Source organism: Megascapheus bottae, unplaced genomic scaffold, assembly GCF_031878675.1.
Source record: "Megascapheus bottae isolate mThoBot1 unplaced genomic scaffold, mThoBot2.hap1 HAP1_SCAFFOLD_43, whole genome shotgun sequence".
Classification (NCBI taxonomy): domain Eukaryota; kingdom Metazoa; phylum Chordata; class Mammalia; order Rodentia; family Geomyidae; genus Megascapheus; species Megascapheus bottae.
Window position 1 is genome coordinate 398,702 of NW_028327392.1, and position 23,108 is coordinate 421,809.

The 23,108-nt window shown below is 43.9% G+C and overlaps 1 protein-coding gene across 1 annotated transcript; it reads right to left on the bottom strand.

Annotated features, from left to right (window-relative positions):
• Nucleotides 1–13,026: 13,026 nt before the first annotated feature.
• LOC150039936 (uncharacterized) lies at nt 13,027–16,234 on the bottom strand. Its single transcript, XM_090327507.1, has 2 exons — nt 16,104–16,234; nt 13,027–13,637 (listed from the first exon to the last, which is right to left on the bottom strand). The coding sequence occupies exons 1-2, from the start codon at nt 16,196–16,198 to the stop codon at nt 13,184–13,186; spliced, it is 549 nt and encodes a 182-aa protein (XP_090183633.1). The 5' UTR covers nt 16,199–16,234; the 3' UTR covers nt 13,027–13,183.
• Nucleotides 16,235–23,108: the final 6,874 nt, after the last annotated feature.

Consider the following 23,108-nt stretch of genomic DNA (forward strand, 5'->3'; position numbering starts at 1 on the left):
GCCTTGGCACACAGCAGACAGGAAACATTTTGAAAGGAATAGGTAATAAAGGAATGTCTTGAACTAGAAGCCAGGGTTCTTCTGTTCTTCACATATATTCGTACATTATACTTTGAGACAAAGTTACATTTCACCAAGGCCAATTTTTTTAAAAAAAATTATGTGCGAACCCTGCCATATCAACATTTAGTTTTAGCAGAATTTTTAGACACTAGCTGAACCTCAGTGAAAAATGGATATGTTTGTTGAGGACACAGAGGGTCCTAAATTTAGAAAAAAAAATAAAACCCCCACCAATTGCTTTTGGTCGCAATCTTAAACACGAGACTGTTCATATACATATTTCAAGGATAAAAGATAAAAGGGCTCCTAAAATATGTACTTAGTTATAACTACCGTAATGTTATAATAACTTTAATTTTCCAGTTAGTTTTGCTGCCTTCATAAACCACAAAATTGACTCCTTTCTGTTTGACCGAAAGTGAAATTACAGCTTTTATCTGTCTTCCTGGGATAGGTGGAATTTGTCTTATGGTTAGAGTATATATAATATTAATACATTGTTGGGGGAAAATGTCTAGTTCAGGAATCCCGAAACTGAAAAAAAAATCAGTGTTTATATAAATGAATTTGTATCTTACTATATGTAGTAGTAAAAGAATAAATATACTAAAAGAAAAGCAGTGACTGAATAAGATACTTATTACCAATCCAACTTGTTTATTCATGGTTCATTTTCGTGGATCTTAAGTTATACATACTTTTTATATGAGTAATTTTTTCCTTAAAAATATAATTAGCTCTTACGTTGGGCACTGGTGGTGTAAGCCTTTGGTCCTAGCTAGTCAGAAGGATGAGACCTGAGGATCAGAGTTCAAAGCCAGCCAAGGCAGGAAATTCTGAGCAGACTCTTATCTCCAGTTAACCAGTAAAAGCAAGAAGTGGAGGCATGGTTCAAAAGGTAGAACACTAGTCTTGAGTGAAAAAGCCAAGTGAGACCTTGCCCTGAATTCAAGCCCTAGCAAAAAAAAAAAAAAAACCCACACAAATATATTTAGGTCTTAATCTAGTCAATCAGTTCCGTGGACATCCCTTATTAGTCCAGTTAAGAAAGAAGCCTAGTAAAACATTTTGAAAAGCATTGTTAAGATTTGCTGTCTAGGAATATACATCTGTCTGTTAAGAGATACAATTTCAATGAAATTATGCCTTTATAAGTTAAATATTTGCTGTCTTGGAATGCAAACTTGGGTGGCAAGACTACACTAAGAAAAAAAATCTGCAGGAAACTTATTTCATGAAAAGATAGGTTAGGAAGGAGAAGGCTGTGATTGCTATCTTGTTTCTGAAGTGGCAGGGTGTTTTTGTTTTTCCACCGTTTGTTTTTTAACCTAGTTGTGGTGCAGTGGAGTTGGCCTTTGTGTAATGCATTAAGCTGAATACCTCTTATGTGTGCTTTTCTGTATCTGGGCTTTATTTTAGGTGGAAGTTTTCTTTAAAGAATGTGTGTAATGTATATAAGATACTTGGATTAAGAACTAAGTGTTTGGTGATTGGATTTAGAACTTTGGTGGGGCTTTACTTTGCCTTAGGGGTAGACTTAAAAAACATGGTTGAGGTGGGGTAATGTATTGAGGGGTTACAGTTACGCCCAGCAGATAGTGGGTATATTACTTTTTGAATTTTGATACCTCTTCTCATGCTTTTCTCCCTCTTTTGCTCCCCAACCCCCTCCAAGTCATCTTCTTTTTCCCCCCTTTCTTCCCTATTTCAAATAAATGCATACAGTAACAACAGGTAGGGTTAGGTTTATTTAATCTTAATTTTTATATACCATTTAGTATGTATAATTGCCTTGAAAATGCTATGTACTCACTTCCAAATGTATAATAATTAGAGAATTTCAGAAAAGATATTTGCAATAAAGTTCTGGGTTCTTTTAGGATGATAATTCTTTGACTATTTTGAGAGTAGACACTAGGTTTACTTACTTTAAATGTAAGTGAAAAATAAAATAAATACTGTTGTGTTGTCAAATACCCTGTTTTTCAGAAAACTGGTCAATATATCAACACGGCATTTTGGCATCACGTGAGTAATTTTTCTTTTACTTTTGTCCATTTTTAGTTTTCTAGAGCAGAATACTTTTAGACCAATAAATCCAGCCTTACATTTGACATTTGACATTGATTGTTAGGAAATTCTGTGAAAAATAAGTTGTCATTACTTAAATTTTATGAAAGTGTATATCAGCGCAAGGAAGATATACATCTTCCTTCAATGGATATGTTTCAGAAGGAGGCAAATGACTGTATGGTGTTAGAGTTTCAGAAATGCAGATGGAAAGACTTAGAAAAAATCATATTAAGTGAAGTAGGCTAGACTCAAAGGAACTTAGGCTCAATGGTTTCCCATATTCGTCATAATCAGTAGAAACCTTGGGCTCTACTAGCAATAGAGCAAAATCTTGATACATAAGGCCATATAATGTGAAGCTAATTGAAAGGACCTCCAGAATATTGAAACAAAAGCCATATAATGAATGATTGTTATCTTTTTCTTTCTTTTTTCATATTTTTATTACAATTAATGGAAGGGTTACGTTATATTCACCAGATAGAAGGTGCATTACTTCACAGACATGGATACCCTTTCTCATGTCTTGGTCCCCATTTACTCCACCCACCCCCATTCCTTCTTTTTTTAATGGTTGTTACTTTTGTGTTGCTTAAGAAGTTTGGGCCTACTGTCAGGCCACAAAGATGGTTTGAGTTTATTCAAAGAGCTTGATTATCTTACTACTTCATTCTGGTACAAGGGCTTAAACTCAGGGCTAGAACTTTCATTTGGCTTTTAAACATTTTTTTTATTGTTATTATTAAGGTCATGTACAGAGGGATATCTCACGTGTGTGTGTATGTGTGTGTGTGTGTGTGTGTGTGTGTGTGTGCACATGCATGCGTACGCTGGTAGTGGAGCTTGAACTCAGGGTCTTGGCATGTCCACTAGCATTTTTGCTTAAGGCTGTGTAGGGAGCACAATAATGATACAGATAAGCTGAGATGCATAAAGGTGTTTGTTTCTCCAGTGCTAGTTCCATAGTACCTTATTCCATTACCATCCAGTAGGCGGCGCACCTCACCCACCCAATGCAAGGCTACCCAGCCTCCTCCTACCTGCCTGTCCCAGCCAGGGCCACTCAGTTGGTCCCACAGGTTGGCCTGCTACCACTTGATCCACAGCTTCACTTCTGGGTTTTTGCTTCTTAACAGGAGATAAGAGTTTTATGGACTTTTCTGCGTGGGCTGCCTTTGACCTGAATCCTCAGATCTCAGGCTCCTGAGTAGTTTAGGATGAGAGGCAGGAGCCATTGGTGCCCAGCTCAGAATTTAATACTTTGGAGTAGTTTTAAGTTCACAGTAAAATTAAAAGAAAATGACAGATACTTCCTATGTCCCTACACAGGCCCAGTCTCCCCCACAACCAACATTCCCTACAGAGGGGTACACTGTGAGAATCAGTGACACACACCTCCCACTGGCACCCATGTCTCCAGAGACTGCAGAGTGTGGCTTATTTGCCCTGTTGTGTCATATGTGCACTGTGGTCCTGGGCCCAGGCACAATGTCGTGTGCCAGTCGCGTTATGTTTCATCAGGAGTAATGCCAATGTTATACAATCCTTTTCTCCAATATAGATTTGGCCTAATGTCTCTAGATTTTGTTCTATTTTAAATCTCTGCTAGGAGAGCCCAAGGTTTCTACTGATTATGACAAATGAGGGAGACTATTGGGCCTATGTTCCTTGGTGTCTGGCTTACTTCACTTAATAGGATTTTTTCTAAGTCTTTCCATTTCCTTACAAATGGGGTGATGTCGTTCTTTCTGACAGCAGCATAGGATTCCATTGTGTATAAATACCACATCTTGTTGAGCCACTCATCAACTGAGGGATATCTGGGTTGGTTCCATAGCTTTGGTACGGTACATACTGCTGCAATGAATATCACTGTGCTATTGGATTTAGTATACCCTTGTTTCTGGATGGTTGGGTAAATGCCAAGTAGTGGGATTGCTGGGTTATAGGGGAGCTCTATGTTTAGTCTTTTGAGGAACTGCCATACTGCTTTCCACTCCCACCAACAGTGTAGTAGTGATCCCTCCTGGCCATATCCCCTCCAGCATCTGTTGTTATTAGTTTTCTTGATCCTGGCCATTCTAACTGGAGTGAGGTGGAATCTTAGAGATGTTTTGATTTGCATTTCTTTTATGATCAGAGATGTCGAGCATTTCTTCATGTGTCTCCAGGCCATTTTTGTTTCTTCTTTAGAGAAGACTCTCTTTAAGTCTTTGGCCTATCTAATTGTTACAACTGAGGGAAACCATGGAGCTCATTTTTCTTTGGGTCTGGGTTACTTCACCTAATATGATTTTTTTCCAAGTTTTTCCATTTCCTTACAACTGGGATGATGTCATTAGTTGCTCACACTTTATGAATGAATGAATGAAGGAAACACTTTTCCCTAATGACCTACAATACATAGTCCCATGAAAGAGAGGTGCATCAGAACATCCCTGTCATTCAGCTCACCTTTTTCTTAGAAACATTTCATAAAGATGTCCATGTAGTTGAGGGTTGATCCTTCTGCAATAATATTGCTGGCCTCTGCAGACCAAATCAAGGGTATTGTGGATGCTCTGCCACTGACTTGATATAGGTGGCCATGTTAACAAAAGGGTAGCACTCCAACATGACTCAAATTTCCTGTACCTGCCCATCTTGAATTCCCTTTGATAGTTCAAGTCTATTTACTGAGACGGGAACCTGTGGAGTGTGAGATGGTATGGTATGTGAGTGGTGGTGGGTGGAAGACTAGCGTGGGAGGAGCAGGAAATTGGAGACCCTGGGGAGGAGATTGTAGCATTTTCAGTTGCAAAGCTGTGCAGCCAGGATAGCTTTGTGAGCTCTGTGGGTGAACTCTATTCTCTGGTTCTTCCTGGAAAATCCCTGTAGTTACAGAGCTGGCAGAGCAGCTCTTCCACCATTATTAAAGAGGCCAGAATTAAATCTGTGTGTATGTGTGTGTGTTCCTCACATTAGTCACTGGTGAATGCTAATGGTCTTTCCAGTCTCAGGCCTTCAGAGAGGGGGTACACATGTGTTTCTCGGTGACCCTTAGCAGTGTGGTAAACTAAGTGGTGGTGGGTCCTTTCTTGTCTCATGAGAATGTCCATCACTGGATGACTTGCAGTTGTTGGAAGCATCATTTTAATGATGATATATAAGGAATTATTACTATTTTGGGGTGTGTGTATGTGGCAATCTTGGGGCTTACTCAGGGTCAGAACAGTTGTCCTTAGTTTTATTTTTTTCACCCAAAGGCTAGTGTCCTAACAACTAAGGCAGTCCTCTTCTCCTGTTTTTTTTCCATATATTTTTATTGTAATTAATAGAAGGGTTACATTATATTCTCCCGATAGAAGGTACATTACTTCACAAATATTGATACCCTTTCTCATGTCATGGTTCTCCTGGGTTTTTAATTGGAGCTAAGATTCTCATGAACTTTTCTGTCCAGACTGACTTTGAATCCTGCTTCTCAGATCTCAGACTCCTGAGGAGGTAGAATTCCAGGCATGAGCCACCAGTGTGCCTGGATTAAGACTTGTTATTAACCACATTAGAAATGAGCTCCTCAGCCCTCTTCTGCAGGTGAGAATGAGTTATAGAACAGGAAGCTTTCAGAGGCTGCAGGGAATTATACCCTGGTTTGAGGTTGAGAGGTCACCAGAAAGCAGGGCTATCAGAGGTAAAGGAAGGTGGATCACATTTCTCAGCAGAAATACAAATTTAGTTACACCACATTCTTGACTTCAGTGTATTTCTATATACTGGACATTTAGAGTTTCAGTTAATAACATTGATTTGACATCTCTCATGGAACAGGAGAATGGGGTTGTAAAGGCTAATGAAGCTAGAGGACAACTGAGCAGTAGGCCACCTACCTCATCTAGAGGATTCATTGCATTGCAGTAAGGTAAATAAGTACCTGTAAGTAAGTACTGAAGCTCCCGGGATTTCTGCACCTGGCTCTGCCTTCTGCTGGTTTGCAGCGCAGTGTCCTCTCACTGCCCTCACGTTAAGGGTTAGACTACAGTGGGTCCTTGCAATTCAATGCTTGGAGCATCTGAGATCCTGATCAGAGGCCACTGGTGACCAATACCTGTTCTGCAAGGGATGAAAGGATTCCTGGCTTCATTTTACTGTTTCTGGGTCTCAAGTAAAGTGAAACGGCTGAGAAGCAGGCCACGGGACAGCTGACCTGAGGTGTTGCCAGCACCAAATGACAGCTTTCTAGAGAGGATAGTGGTAATGCTGCATCTGGAAAGTTCTCAGCTGAATTTCAGCTGAACAGATGCCAAATGCCAGCCAGTTTCTGGATGTCCTCTGGGGAAAGGGCAGGCAGTAAAATTATAAAGGCGAGACAGGGCATGAATGAGCACAAACAAGAGTAAGCCATTTCCACGAAGTCAGGGGCATGCCAAGAGAAGAGAAAAAATGGTGCTGGGGGCAGAAGGCATGGAACTGAGTCTCATAGGCTTTCCTTATCCTTGGCTGGCTTCGAACTGCAGTGCTCATATCACAGCTTCCTGCTTAGCAAGGATTACATGTGTGAGCCACTGGTGCCTGCCTTACTTTGTATTGTCTATTAAATGCTCTAAGTGGCTTTTCTCATGTCTTCATTTTTCCAGTTCATGCATGTTTGGCTCTGTTTATCCTATATCCTCTACTAAGGTGTCATTGATATCTTGGTCAAAGGGAGTAATAAAGACAGATGTGAGGATTTTTTTTAAACCAAACTTTCAGGCACCCAAGGGTTCTCATATTTCCTTTGACATTTGATCAATTTATATTCATATTAGTTGGAGCTCAAATATTAGGTCACAGCTACACTTAAGAGTAGGTTTTCTATTTTCTCCATTTCTAAACATCCAGTTTATTACTATCCATAGACTCTGTTTTTCTCTATCTAATGACAGAAGAGCTGCATAGCAGGGGCAGGGACCTTTTAGAATGGACACGTACGTATTTTGACTAAGATACTCTTTCATGGAGCAAGCATGGATCTTTAAAATTGTTTGCACAGCTATGTTGTAAAATGGTAGTAGACAGAGCTGTCTTCATTGCATATCAGATTTGACCTGATGTATGAGTGTGTGTGTGTGTGTGTGTGTGTCCCTTGTGTGGAAATAAAATTTAAACATCCCTAATTCTTTTTTTAAAGCATCATTAATTCTTCATTCTAGCATTAGAACTAGGTGGGCCTATGGCTTCCCAGCCCGTGCCATTATTTCAGCCTCTCCTGAAGCTAGATGTGACCAGGTGACTACGTTTCCTCCAACAGAATGTCATCGAAACGTTCACAACCTCTGCGACAAGTCCTTGGAAGGAAATTGCTTGCCTTCCCTTTCTTTTTTTGCATCCTTTTGGCTCCAGTTGGGATATCTGTTGGCCAGCTTGTCTCAGGGTAGATGAGGAGCATATTGCAGGGAATGAAAGGGCCACGAGAGGGGTGGCCTCCCTTTGGGTTCTTAATTACCGTTCCTATTGGTGATCACCCTCGTCACCATGACCATCAGATCAGAGTTACAGGCAGCCAGATAGGAAGATGGCAAAGGCCTTATCTATCCTGCCTGTTCTCTCTTAAATCTTTTTCCAGAATTTGTCACTAAATATTCCCACTTCATTGATCAGAGTTTAGCTATATCTAGTTATACAGTGACCCAGATAAAAGTAAGAATTGTTTTTAACTAAGGAAAAGAAAGAAGTGTTGAGTGGACTTCTAGTTAGAAAACTCTTATCTAGGTCAACAGTGTGAGGTGAGCTGACCAAATTGAAGCTTGGGACCTCCCAGAGTCTGCTTGGAATTCTGAGCCTGCCACCCACCTGGTCACTGCCCCTAGGGAGTGTAAGTCCTCATTTCCAGACATGTGACACTCAGGCTGACACCACATCCCAGTGACAGGCCACTCTCCCTGTCCTAGTGCCTCCCAGCTCACCTGGCCTCCTCGCTGAGCTGCTCCAGGCCCCTGAACCAGCCTAGAAACATCTCCTCTGGGGTGATGTGTTCATAGCTGCAGCTTGCCTGTAGCTGCTTCAGTTGCTCCATGATTGCATATTCCTGGCCAGGGAGAACATGAGGAGTGGAGGGCTGTGCTGTGATGCCCAGGGGAAGACCATTCACCAGGCTTTGCTCTGGGAACCCTCAGTGCATCAGGGTGCTGTGGCTCTCATAACTGTCCACACTCATTCACAGGAAGCTCTCCTCTCCCACTTCACATCCCCACCCTGTCGTCAGGAAAGATCTGCACTCTGAACCAAATTTCCCTACTGGTCATGGTGACTGAAGCTGACTCTGCTGCTGGTCCCCATCCAGCCAGGAGGGCACCTGAAACTCACCTTTCTCAATTTCTCAAAATGGATGACTCCCTCCTAGAAGGCAGAGAACAATGTGAGGAGAACCCCACCCTTCCTCCCTTCAGTCCTCCCTGTCAGGGGCTGGTCCTCTTCCATGGGACAGAGGGCATCTACATGTGCCTGTGAACCAAGTCCTAGATGGGACCTGGACACATCTCCAAAGAGGTTTGGTTATCATTTGCCAAATCTTTTGAGGACATGGGGAGACTGAGGGCTCAGCTGAGCTGGACGCACTGGTGCCTGCTTGGCCTGTCCTTTGTTTTCCAGTGATCCCAACTGCCCATTTGTTTCCAGAGGGACTTGAGTCCCAGCTGTGCTCTGTGCCCTAGCTCCCTGTCCCAGCAGCTCTGGATGTCCCTTCTTAAGATGGATGCAGTGATATCTTAAGAAACTGCACTGTGCCAGAGGTCAGCACACAGCAGGAGACTTTCTGTCCCAACCCCAGGAGCTCAGTGATGCCCAGACTACTCACATCCAGGAAGTCCCTAAAGGCCGTGTCGATCATTCGGAAGTCTCCCAGGAAAGTTCTCAGGTAGGGCATGGTGCCCTTGATGTGAACCTGTGGGATTGGATGGGTTGATGTGCCATGGCCTAGGACCCCATTGCAGGCTTCCCCAGACAGCCTCCATCCTCACAGGGCCTTTCTTGTCAGAGTCACCTGAGAACCTTCTGGCCAATCTGTTAGAGCCCCTTCTGTGCACTTGGGATAATAAACAGTATAAGGGTGGCATTGACACCTCCCCAACTTAGGGAGCCTCTAAGGCCACCTGCCACACAGGCTTTGCCATGCTCTGGCTTCTACTCCTCCTTTGTCTCTGGCAGCCACTCAGGACAAGGGATTATCAGAATCAAATCCCATGTATATGGAGTTATTTCAGGCAGGGGAACAAGAGGTAAGATGAGCAAGCAGACCTCTCTTCTCTTCTCTTACAGGCAGTCTTGGTGCATTCACGACACATTCACTCACCATGTCCTCAGCCTGCCTCTGGCCTGTCCTGGCCTTCTTCTCCTTGGGGGCAAAATCACCAGGCTCCTGTCACAATGGAGAGCAGAACTCCTGAGACCTGTGTCCTCTCAACCTTTATCCCTGACCTGAGCATGGATGGTGCCAAAGCTAGTGCCACCTGCTGCTCTGTTCTGGTTAAGTCTCTGCCTCAGCATATCTGTGGGATGCCATGCTGTGAACTGGCCTCTCTCTGCCTGCTTCCTCATCTGCAAACTCTGCAAATAAATAACTATCCTCTGGGCGGTATGGCATCCAGTGGTTTCTCCCACTGTTGGTGCTGCCCTGAGTTTCTCTGCCAATGCCTTCTCTGGATTCCTGGAAATTTCTTTCTCCTCAATGTCTCATCAGTCATCCGAATTCCTCAGTCTTCATAGGTGAGAGGAGAGGACCGAGGAATAGGAAGGGATGGTGGCCTGTCCACTTCACTGTAGGCAATCATAGAAGAGACACTCTAACTCTGTGAGCAGGGTCCAGTCAGTGAGTGCTCCCACAATTGTCATGGGCCGGAGGGTAGAAGAGTCCAGGAGGGAGAGGATTATGGACTTTCAGCTAACTTCCTAACAAAAAAGTTCTGGATTTCCTCACCTAGGGGAGGGGCTCTGAATCATGAGAAAGCTTCTGTCCCACAAAGCTCTTCCCTATGTGTCTGTGCCCTGGCAGAAATCTTTCTCTATGCATCTGGGTGGGGAGTTCCCCAGATATACTGTAGTGGATAAGCGGGTCAAGGCATTGAGGAGTGCAGTCTGTAGCCCTTCCCACTGAGGCTTCTGGAATCGTGTGTGAAGGAGCTCAGTATGTTGGAATGTAGAGGTAGATACATCTTTTCCTTTCTTGATCTGTGTAGGTGACTGTCTGAACGACTAGTTCACTTGGGGGGTTTCATGGTTCAGTCTCAAGGTTTGGGCTCGCAGTCATGTCCAGCTGAGATTTCAGGGCTGAGTGAGCAGTGCCTGGCCTCCCTTGTCAAGAAAAGCCCCAGCCACCTTCAGTTCCCCTGTCTAGTCATTCTCTGTGTTTGTATGGTGGTGAGCAGCATCTGATCTAGGGAGAGCACAGAGAGACACAGTTCCTTCAGGTAGACATCCTAGGTCTGAATGTTAAGATCCCAAACAAGTGTGTACTATGTCTGGTTGGCTCCAAGGACAGTTGTGAAATATCCCATGGCAGAGCAACTCACTCCTGATCAGTGCAGGTGACTTACATACCAGGTACTCAAGAGCCTGAGATCGGAGGATCCCAGTTCAAACCACAGTCACTGAGTCTGTGAATTACAATCAACTCCAAACGTGGAGTGGGCTTGGGACTGAAAATGAAGAGCACTGAGTATTAAAAACGGTGGACAACAGCCATGCCCTGAGTTCAAGATCGAGAATGGAGAAAAAAAAAACGGGAAAGCATTTCTTTTTGGAACTGGATCCCACTTTTGCCTTCTTAGCCCTGTTCTTTCTGACCCCTTTCTCTCTACCTGAAAGAATAGCACTTTGGTACGGAAGTAAGAGCATGAAGGAGAAACGATCTCTGAGAGTTTCTGGTATATCTGCATGCTGTCTCTGTAGGAGGGACAGAGAGAAGTGACAAATGGGAAAGTGAGAGAGAAGGGAGACAGGCTTGGTTTTGTTTTAGAGTCAGGCCTGCAAGTTGTCTGAACAGGAGGTTTTCAAATGATTGCATGAAGCTCCAAGGAGCCTGGAGCTGGAAGCAATTTCTTCTTCCTGTCCCAGTGGAGTCCAGCCCAGTTCTATTAGACAACTGTGCTTGGATTTCCATTGGACAGAAATGTAGAATTATCACAGAAACCCTGGACTGCTCCTCTGGGTCTCTGTCCAGCTTCCGTGAGACATTGAACTGAACATTTGCCGATGCATGAACAGGCATAATGCAGGCACTGTCCCTGTTTTCCTGGCTAGCAGCCCAGGTCATACAGGCTTGGCTCTGGGGCTGGTGTTGAAGCTGGCTAGTCCCTGTGTGTGCACAGCTTCTGTGGAGAGAGGGACCCACCTGGAGACCTCTTGCCATGTGCTGTCCAGGCGCTGGATGGCGCTGCTGTGCAGAGCAGAGAGGATGGCATGGAGGGAGGAGAAGTTCCTGAGGACTCTGCATTCCTTCATAGGAAGGGGGTGTGAGCCTTGCATGCTACTGCTGCCACCTGATGCCTTGCTGGCTGGGCTAAGCCAGGGTCAGTACAAGGATTCTGGGGAGCTGACCAGGCCTGGGTGCAGTTGCCTCTGGGTCGTGAGTGTGAGGAAGGAGTGAGCACCATTGCATGTGTGGTATGTGGGAGTCCAGACAAGATGGCCTTGGGCAGGAGGGCCTGGAGTCCATACAGGGCTCTGAGCACATTGCCACACCTCAGAATACAAGAGCCTGAAGGGAGAGTCTCTAGGCAGCAGCTGTGTCTTACTATGGCCACCAAGATCCAATGCTCTAGCACTCTTGCCCTGGAGCAGGGCTGCATGCTGTGGTCCCCTAAGCAGGTGGTGAGCACGCAGGAGAACCCCTGGTCAAACTGTGTGAAGGTGGCCCGGATGGTGGGGGCCAAGTTCTCCATGTCATGTCTGTCCTACTGGGAAATGGCAGAATGCAGGCAGTGGTGGGGCACCACCTTCAGGAACAGCCCCTGCCAAAGGAAGGAGTGTTTCCTTGCCTGGTACACAGCACAGTGCCCCGCCCCAGATTGGGTCCCTTAGATGCTCTGAGAACTCAGGCTGTGTAGGGGTCTCTGGAGATTGGGTGAGGATTTGTAGGGATGTCATGCCACTTTGCAACCCTGGAGGACACCTGAGTGTCCCTACCTCATGTCAGGGTCTGCTGTGCAATGTGACTCTTCCTCCTTGACCTAGCCCGAATTTCTGCCCTCCCCAAGTCACCCTGTGCCTGTCCTTTGGTTCATATCTACAGATGCTGCTTCTGTAGCACTTTCTGTTTTCTAAACTAGGCTCTGGCACACACACCAGAATCCTCATAATTGCTTGGGCTCATGTGGTCCCTGCCGAATGCGGAGGAGCTGGGATTCTGGCTGCACCTCTCCACGCATAGCCCCTGGGACACAGAGGTGTCATATACACTTTAGTGTCTGCATTTAAAGAGTGTTGCTAGGAAGCTTGAGCCAAGGTGAAGCTCAGGCTGGATGAAAGCTTGGGCTCTAGGGGAAGGAGAAGGATGAGAATGCAGCCATGCACAGAAGGAAGCCTCATGCACACTTCACTGCCCAGGGCCTCACCAAGTCCATCCTGGTGAGCTGCTCGGCCACCAACAGGGGAGGGAAATCCAAGACCTCTTTCTTCTCCTGGTTCAGTCCCTCCCCTGTGCTTCCTGAAGAAGGATGGGAAGATCCTGTGAGGAAAGCATGGCGGGTCCTATTTCGCTTCTCCATAAATTAAGGGATCCCACCCAAGCTGTGGACCAGGTGCCAGGTTGTTGGTTCCCTTGGGAGTCTTCCATGAGGCCAAGTTTCGAACTGGCTCCCAATCGACAGAGCAAAGGAGGCTGGTATTGCATGTGACATAGCCTCAGTGTCCCGGGAAGACATGGCTGCCCCCCACACCTGATGCTGCTGCTCCCATCTCATGGTACAGTAGAGTCAAGGCTGACTTTGGGTGTTGGTCTAATCCTGGTAATGTTCCTGCAATTAGGCTGCATGCCAGAGCTTGGAGCTCAATGCTGCCTTCCTCTTCTACTTAGACAAACACTGGGTTAATGCTAGAGCTGCAGGAGAAGACAAGGCCCTCTCCATGGAGGATTTGTCCCGAGGCTTTGAAAAGAGAATAAAGACCCTCTTCCCTTTGACTTCCCAACCTGGATCCCTCTACACATCCTGATTTTCAACTTCTCTGCAGAGTCTCTATGTTCCAGCATCTTTCTTCTTCCTGGCACAAGGCCTATATTAGAGCCTTCTCCACCCTCTGATGGCCCACATTCATCCCGCCTCTTTCTTCTGTCTTCCCACCCAGTTTCCACACCATCAGGCTGTGTCTGGCTGGGCTCTTGGGCCTCCATCTGAGCCAGGAGCAGTTGTGCACGGCTCTCCACGTGTGATCCAGTCATGTGCCTCTTCAGGTGAGGCAGCAACTGCTTGAGGCAGGCAAAGTGTGCAGGCTGGCAGAAGTCCTCCCCGTACTCGTCCAGCCACATGTCCAGGATAGAAGAGATGGCACTAGGGGCAGATGGGGGGCAGCAGAGTCAGAAACCTGGCCAGCGGCTACCCCAGACACTCTCAGCACTCATTTGAAACATGGACATCAGTATCTCCCCAAGCCAAGCTTCTTTGGTGGTGGAGGTAGTGACAGTCCTCAGGAACCAAAGAGGGATTGAAGAGAATTCCAGGGAGCCAGCACCCAATCAAGGGATGAGCAACTCTGCCCTCTCCAGGGAGCTCCCCATACTCCTGCAGCTCTCCAATCCCTCCCCACTGCATGGAGTCTCCATGGGGTCTGTTGTATGCCTGGCATGAACTGGCTGCTGGTTCACATCCACTGGTGACTCTGCTGCCTCAATTCCAAGAGCCACACGTGGGCTATCTCCCCACCTCACTGTTCTCTTGGTGACCCAGCCAGGCCTTCTACTCTGCCAGCCTTCCTAGGGTCAGTAGAATCCTAAAACACTACATCAATGCTCTACTCCTGTTTGCAAGGCCATGGTAAGGACAGGCAAGGCTGGGCATCAGGGGCTGTGGAGAGGATGGGTTGGCACAGGTATTTTTTAGGCTATTTGTGTATCCTGGCAGTGGATCATTGTTGGAGAATGTTCTGTGTGCAGCTTCTTGAATGTGAGGTTCATGGTCATCTGGTGACATACTCCTTTGAGGCCTATTAGCCTCATTGGCATTATTTGAATTCAGAAATATGTTTGTCCATTTTCTGCAGTGAAATCACTTTTCTAGCAATTATTGGACTGCATAGAAGTCAGCATTACAGGACATCATGAGACATGGAACATCTGTACAAGAATGAAGCTTCTTTAACAGTGGAAGGGCCTACACACTGAGGAGAGTCATTAGATCTAGGGATGCTGGAACTCTCGACTACATAGAGCAGCTGCTTTCTATCTCCACTATGTAACATCATACCCTTGAGTTTCTTGAGAGATCACACACACTCACACACACACACACTCTCACACACACACACACACACACTTCTATATACTTATATGTTTGTGCATCTCTCTCTTCTATGGATATATGCAAGTAATTCTCAGAAGCCTTGACTGAATTGCCAAATATAATTTTGCTTTTCTTTTACCAGTCTGGATATCTTTAAATCTATGCTTGAGAGCTGTCCTTAAACTTCATTTTTTCCTATACTAGTGCTGTGGCATTTGAGCCACAGGGTCACTGCCTACTTTTTTGGAGTAGTTATTTGTGGGTTGGTGTTTCCTAGAGATTCTGGCCAAGGCTCTACCTCTTGTTTCTCAGCGCCTCTTGCAGGTTTTCCTGTTTCTGTTGTACTGAGGAGTTGAACCTAGGGATTTGTGCATGCATGGCAAGCACTCTACCCCTGGGCCACATTCCCGGCCCTGTGCATTTAAATGGAATAACCTGTGATATAAGTCCAGTGTATGTTCTCTGCTATTCCAGTGACATTTTCTATGAGAGGCTGCAGTCCTGCGTGGGTGGGTGATCACGGGTCTCTTGAACCTCATGCCTATGGGATGACCACCATTCATAGGGAGGATTGGATCAAGGTACTCTTTTCCCATTTAGTATCTTCCATACTCAAACAATGCACTAACGAGGAGTCCACGTATTGAAAAATGAACTGTGATTAAGGTTTACAGGCCCATGGGCTTGTCTCTCTTACAAATAAGGTCTCAAGTTCGATGCATAACTGGAAAACAAACAAGCAAACAAACAATCCAAAAATCAACCGTCCTGTCATGCTTTGATTCATTCCTTTTCTAAGATGAAAGAAACAAGCTCAGTGACAGTGGCTCATGCCTGCACTCTAGCTACTCTGGACTCTGAGATGTGAAGGAGATTCAAAGGAAGCCTATGGAGGAAATCCTGTGAGAGTTAAATGTCCAAGTAACCAAGTGCCATAGGAACGTGTGTCGCATGCACTATAGTACTAACCTGAGAAAGGAAAGCTGAGGGGACTCTAGCAAAAAGAACTTAGCCCTTGGCAATGTTTGTGTTCTCTTACGATGACTTTCACCTGGCCTTCCCTTTTGAGAGCAAGCATATTCCTTATGTTTCATCCTGAGTAGTGTGTCATCACATGTTTACAGGAGTGTGGATTAGCCAGAGAGTCAACGAATATGAGTACACATCTCTGATTTTTGGTTGTCATTTATTTAGTACGCATGCACATGACTATTGACAAAGCATACTTAATAGCTCTATGCTAAAAAAAAGGTACATGGAATGCACAAACATAGGGTCAGGTGAATTACTTAAAGAATTATTAACCACACATACACACAAGCACACACACATGCACACACACACACAGACACAGACACACAGACACACACAAACACGCACACGCACACACACACACACACACACACACACACACACACACACACACACACACATAAGGAGAAGAGACCCGTTAATGAACATGAAATTACGTATGTTCAGCTACCCAGACTCTCACTGCCCTGAACCTCCCCATGTCACCTGTTGGGTCCAATAACAACATCTCCAGAAGTGTCCATGGCCAGGTCTGGCCTGCACCCTCTGTGCTGGGCCAGGCACCCTCTGTGCTCTTCCATGAGGCCCGAGCCTGAACGTCTGCAAGCCACACAAGTGAGCAGTGGGGGGCTTGTGTTGACTGTGGGTGCCGGGATACCAAGGTTCTAAGTTCCACTGTGAAGGAAGTGAGGTTATCTCTGGAGGTCCTTTCAGTTGAGCCCTTCCTTCTGACACACCCTCCCCAGATGACCCCTTTTCTCACCACTTGCTTGTCCTGAGCATGACCTCATCCATTCAGTGTTTCAGCAACAGTTCAATACTACTCTCCCCAGGTAGACCTGGGTGCATCAACCATACCACCTTAGAGGAGATACAGATGGGCTCTGTGCCTCCTGGTGCCCAGTCCTGTATACCTCTTACTACAATTTCCAGTGTACTAAGCTGGTGACTCCGCAGAGATAGAACAGGGCAATGGAAATTTGAGGAACCATAAAGATTCTATGGGATGACCAGTGGACAGGCCTCAGGGCTAAAGCTCCACCATGTCCCAAGCTGCAAACCGAAAAGCATTGAGGCTCAGCCCAATATATTCTGGCCACTGACATAGATTCTCTCACTCTACAACCACAAGCCAGTTCTCATATGGCCCTGAGATTGAGGCCTGGCTAAAGCATGTCTGTCTGATGGAGTTAGGAAAATTTTATTTCCTCCAAATGTGTGGCTATCCCCAGTGGGTTAGGGGACACTGTATTTCAGCTTGGAAAGGTGATGTCATTTGCAGGCCCTATGATATTCCTTGGACACCTGTCCCTTCATGTCCCCTCATCCACATTGACCTCTGGACTGGGATGCTCCTATTTATGCCTCCAATGGAGCTTGGAAGACAGATAGGAAGTGGTTAATGTTTGTGTTCTTTCCTGGTGCCAGTTCTGAGGCTTACATTCTGGATCTGGGCACTGTCCTTGAGCTTCTTTTAATTGTATTCTAATGTCTGGGAGATGGATGGGGGATTGCAGTTACGTTCATCACACATTGGGTACATAACTTCTCGAACACTGATTCCCCTTCCTATGTTGTTTTCTCATTTTTCTTCCCGCAACCCCTACTCAATCATTTGTGTTTCCCCATTCCTTCTCTATTTCAATTAAACAAGTAAAGTATATACCATATACCATAGGCCTCTTTTTCAACTCTCTTGATGTACTGTGCCAGAGCAATATAGCCAACAGATATGTTTGGACAGGAAACATGAGGCAATATAAACCGTTTTTCCTTTTCAGTGGGTGTTCTCCATTGTTTGGGGACAGGTATCTGATCTCCAGGTGAAGTGAGTTTTCCATTGAGATTCCTACAGGAAGCTTTCAGGATACCAATCAGACAAGATCAGGAAAAAGAAGGACTAGATACTCTATATTTCAAACACTGAACATATACAATATGGAATATGAAAATTACAAGAGACAAACTGAAAGAAACATGGGAACATCATTTCATATTAATAAAGAAAATGATCTCTTAAGAAGAGGTAACAATTTTCACACATGTAGCTCTCCTGTTGGCGCATCTAAACTAATGAAGCAAACAGCACTGCATTTGCTAGTGCAGATGGAGTCCAACCTAGTGTTACTGGGGTGCTGTGATATCTCAGTCTCCAACAGGAAGGATACCCATACCATTCCTGCCCTCAAAAACATGAACCAAGAATCATCAGAATTGAATGGCACTATCAACCAAATGGACTTAATGGACAAATACAGGCTATTTTATGCAGCATCTGCACAATACAATCTTCCCAGGTATTCATGGAACATTTTCAAAATTGATAGGGTTTTGGGATAAGAAGGAAGCATGAACAAATAGACTGGAATAGAAATAATTTCCTTTTTCCTTCTGATCATAAAGCAATAAAACTTGATGTCAACGAAAGAAAAGTACAGAAACTACTCAAGTTCATAGAAATTCAGCATGTATCCTTAAATATGAAGAAGAAATAGTGTGGCAATCACGAAATTTCAAGAATCCGATGAAAATGAAAGCATCACTTACAAGGACCTCTGGGATACAGCAAAGGCGGTGGGAAGAGAAATGTTTCTAGTGATGAGGACCTTCATATATAAAGAGGGATTTCAATGAAATAACATAGGATAGGAGAATAGGCAGAAATTGATGATGAAGATTAGGGCAGACATTAATGAATGACTAAAATAATATAAAAAATCAATGAAACTAAAACTTGGTTCCTTGCAGAATAAGTAAGATAGACAAATCTTGTCAAACACCCACCAAAACAAGGAGGAAAAAGACTCTAGTTAAAATACATGTAAAAATGGAGAAAATGAATACCAGTGTACATTGAATGCTATGTTCTAAGACACTGAAAAATAAAGACAAATGTGATACATTTCTAGATTTCCATTGAACTTCCAAGGCTAAATTAACGGCAGAGAAACCATTTAAGCAGAGAGAACAATGAAATTGTAATAGTGATACTCATTCAAGCAATCAAAGCACAGGTTTAGAAAAATTCAACACCTAAATCAACCAGAACATTAAAGAAGAGCTAATATGAATGCTTTTCAAAGTATTCCAAAAAATGGAAGAGCAGAATCAAGCTCACTCTAGAAGTCAATCTTTCCCTGATGTATAAGTTTCAGAAGATTGGAACAGAAAAAGGAATCATGTCCAATTTCCTTGCTGAATATAGAAAAAATGTTCTCAATAAAATATGTACAAACAGAATCCAACAGTACATTCAATAGACTACATACCACAATCTAGTTGGATTCCTACGACAGATTCCAGGATCGGTCAACATATTCAATTTAATAAATATAATACAGCCGACCAACAGATTCAACAACTATCATCTAGTGATGATTTTCAGAATGCAGCAAAAGCTTAGGAAGGAATTCAACAAAACTGTATGATAAACGAATGATGCGCAGAAATTAGCGATAGATGATGTATACCTAAAGACAACCAAAGCTAGGTATGTCAAGCCTATGACTGATATAATCCTAAATGAGGAAATTGGGAATTCTGACCTTAGAAGTCATGAATGAGATACATATCCATGCTGCTTCCTTTCATACAACACAGTACTAAATTTCCAGGTTAGAGAAATAGGTCAAGAAAAAACAATATTTCAATAGAAATAGGGAAGCAAAACATCAAATGATCCCTTTTACCTGGTATTATGCCCTTCTTCTTACAAGGTCCTAAAGAGTACACCAAAATGCTCCCAGCTCTGAAAGACTCGGTTGGCATTGTAGCTGTCAATAAGTTCACATGTGTGTCCAGCCCTGGTGCTCAGGACTATAATGGAGGACATTCACTAGAGTGGGTGGCATCAACTTATGTTTGTCTAGTGTCCTTCATTCCCTCAATAGCTGCGTCTTGCATAATGTCTGCTCTTGTCTTGTGTCCAGTGATTGTTACACACAGATCAATGACAGGGAGTCCACATCTGTCCTTCAGTGTGTTATTCTATTTAGACACATGCGCTTGAGATTCTCCAAAGCACAATTCTTGACAATATAGTGAAAGGAAAGCCACATGGAATACACAAATATCCCTGAATAGTGTGTAAATTGATGCTTCCCAATCTGCTTCTCTGTACTGCAAATGTTCTTTGGGAAGTTATTCAAATTTGAGAATGTGCTTCCTGTGTTAACACAATGGAGGAGAATGGAAGAAGAAGAGCTGGACTTGATGAACAACAGGTCAAGACTGTTGGTTGAGGAACAGTCCTTCCTGAGGGATTGGAGGTTGTGCTGGAGACATGTTTGGGCTATATATAGGGCTTCACAAGGAAGCTAAAACTAAACACGGCAATGGTCTGTTGGAGGCCCAGGGCGATGTGCTTGTCCAGGCCCTCAGTGGAATATTCCACCTGTAGTGTGGGGGCAATTATCCCCTGGGGAACTAGGTCAGAATCACCAGCCTGCAGACAAGCACCTGAGCATGCACCTAGTGCTTTGCTTGACCCTGAGGAATTAAGCAGGACTCAATCCTTCACCAAGTTCTGTGAGATCACCTCAACCTCCAGTCCCACACATGAGAGTGATGTTAGCAAACCCCAGTGTAGTGAAACTAAACTGAATGCTTGCTTAGTGGAAGGAGGACAGGCCCTTCCTTCATTAGAGTGCAGAAGGGGCCAGCCTTCCCTGTGCATGCAGAGTCCACTGAGAATCCTCCCAACTTTTCTAGATCATAACACATAGAAGGTTACTCTCATAGTAGAGGTGAAAGAAGAAAATCATAACGACCAGAGTATGGAACCACAAGAATTTTAATCGAGTGTGAATATTCAAACCTAACAGTTCCTTCTGAAACATCTCCCCAGGCTAATTCGTAAGCATTGTACGTTTTGGCATGTGTCCACATATTAACTGAAGAACTAGGACACACACCAGGGCCCACACTCCTGGATTCCAATCTTCAGTGGTCTCCATTGTCTGGGGTGCTGATCTGTGAAATGGTGATGGGATTGGCATGGCCTAGAAAGATCAATGGGCCAATCAATTCTTACCACTTGTGGGTAAGGATGAGTTCTAGCAGATATGATTCAAGTGGAAGAACACCAGCTAAGCAGCAAGCTGAGCAAATGTGGAAGCTCTGAGTTTAAATCTTAGTACCCTCCCAAATGTTTGTTTTTGTCTTTATCTGTGTAGAATTGAGTTTCTGACCTATGTCATTTTCTTATTTTTATTTTTGCCAGAAAGTCTTTTTCTCCTTCATTTTGGTGATAATGCCCCTTAAGAATACAGGATTCTACAGTTTGGTCAACTCTGCTTTTGCTCTCATGTTTGTAAATGGAAATCTGCAATGTCATTTGTATTTCTTTTGTTGTTGTTGCCAATTCTGGGGCTTGTACTCAGGGACTGAGCACTGTCCTTGGGCTTTCTCAAGGCTTAGAGCTCTAGCACTTGAGCCCCTAGCAACTCTTCCAGCCTTTTCTATGTATTTGGTACTGAGGCATTGAACCCTGGTCTTCATGCATGTTAGGCAAGCATTCTACCACTAGGCCATGCTCCCAGCCCTGTAGTTTGTATTCTGATTCTTATTTTAAAGGATAGTTTATTTTCTGTTCCTTCAAAAATGGACTGATTTTCCTTCTCTTTCCTTCTTTCCCGTCTTTATATCCAGGTATGTCTACCCTGGGTATTTCTTTTGTGTGGGTGGGATATGCTGGATCTACTGGCATGTCAGATATGATGGAGTATGTTGGGCTCACCACAGTTTCACACTAGAGCCTGCCCCTAGACCTTTTACATGACTAGTTAGGTACTAGTTAGGTACACTTTATTTTTTTACATATTTTCAAATGACTTATAGGCAGAATGACACACAAACACTCAATACTTAATATATACAGTTAGATAAGTTCGGAGCTAAGTAAGCATATGTGGTACATCCAAATCTACAATCTGTGTTCACAGCACATCCACCTACTAGAAGAAGAATCCCAAATGACCCTTACTGTACACTCTATTTTTATTGACAATGAAACAGATAGAGGAAAGCTTTGTTCCCATGGGTTTTCTCTGGAGACACATTCTTGACTTGTGGGAAGTTGATTTGCTTACTTACCATGTGCTGAGTATGGCTTTTCTAGAAGGAAATTTGGATGCTACCAAGTTAGAGTTTATGATGGTCCCATTTTTATTGTTTTTAATATGCTTTGCTTATACTCTTGCGAACCATTTCAGTCTTCCTTAATGTTATTTTTGTTTTTGTTTTTGTTTTTATAGGGCTCTAGCTGTAGAATGAACATGGAAGCTCTCCTTTTTGGCTTTACCAGAAAGTTATTCCAAAGCTGCTACTGCAACCTGCAGAGTCAGCAGTTCTAGCTTCTGAAATGAACTGGCAGTCTCAGGGCTAAGTCTGTGTGGAGGCAAGCACTCTGCTGGATGATGAATACAACCATAAACAGCCTGGACAATGGCCAGCAGACATGTTACTGATCTGGATGATGCCTATTAATACTCTTAATAAGGACATGCAAGTGTCTTTTCAATGTATTATCAGCAAGGACTATTTTACTAGGCCCCTAAATGAAAATAGTCTCAGGGAATTGTTTCACAAAGCTTGGGGACTTGGGAAATTCTAGGAATCTATTTAGAAAGCGGAGGCTGCATTTTTGCACAGTACCAGTCTTGATTTTCTTTAGAAGGGGGAGGTATGGAGTTTCATAAAGTCCTTAAATCTGGTAGAAAGTACCCAAGGCCTTGAATAGAGATGTAAGTGAACAAAGAGCATGGTTTGCATTGATCATGGAGAGAAGGTAGTGAATTTTGCAAAGGGAGATAAAGAGAAGATCAAATTCTTTAATAGTTTGCAAGGACTATGTAGAGGCCTGGATTGTGGAAGGGAAGAAAACATTAAAAGGCCCATGCAGATGATCCCATGGAAATGAAATAGAATAAAGTCACCTTTTGTAGGCAAATGTGACTTTTGCTCCTGTATTTCAGTTAACTCTCACAACAGCTTCAGGAGCAATTTCCAGAATGTAAAAATCCAAGGTTTATTGATGGCTAATCTTAGAGATGAAAAGTGGGATTCTATTTGACGCTACAAGCAGCTGAGCCAATGTCTGGTACTTACTGTAATGGGGAAGGCTGTAGAGATAATTTATTTGGAATTGAGGGGAAGGTGGAGTTTGATTTGAGAGATATAACCGTCTGATAAAAGAAGTGCATGAATATAGGTTGAAGTTGGAAGTTGAGATGTGAATTTGGAAAGTTGACAATGGCAGCCAGTATAAAGAGATAGGAGAGATGTAGACAGGACCTGGGAATTCTTATGTAAAGGTCTGCTCATTCCTCCTGGAGTGAACAAGCTCCTGAAGTTTGGGGGTAGAGTTGAGAAACTGTGATGGAGGAGAAGGGAGAAGAATAAGGATGAGGGAAAAATGTTTTCAAGCAGATGTTTAAGACAGATGTAATGGCTACCTGAAATTTGGTGATGAATTTAAACAACAAAAAAGCA

Coding starts and splice junctions, on each gene's coding strand:
- LOC150039936 (XM_090327507.1), bottom strand. CDS start 16,198: ATGGAAGAGCACAGAGGGTGCCTGGCCCAGCACAGAGGGTGCAGGCCA. Junction 13,638..16,103: donor GTTGTTATTGGACCCAACAG/GTGACATGGGGA, acceptor ATCTGCCCCTAG/TGCCATCTCTTCTATCCTGG.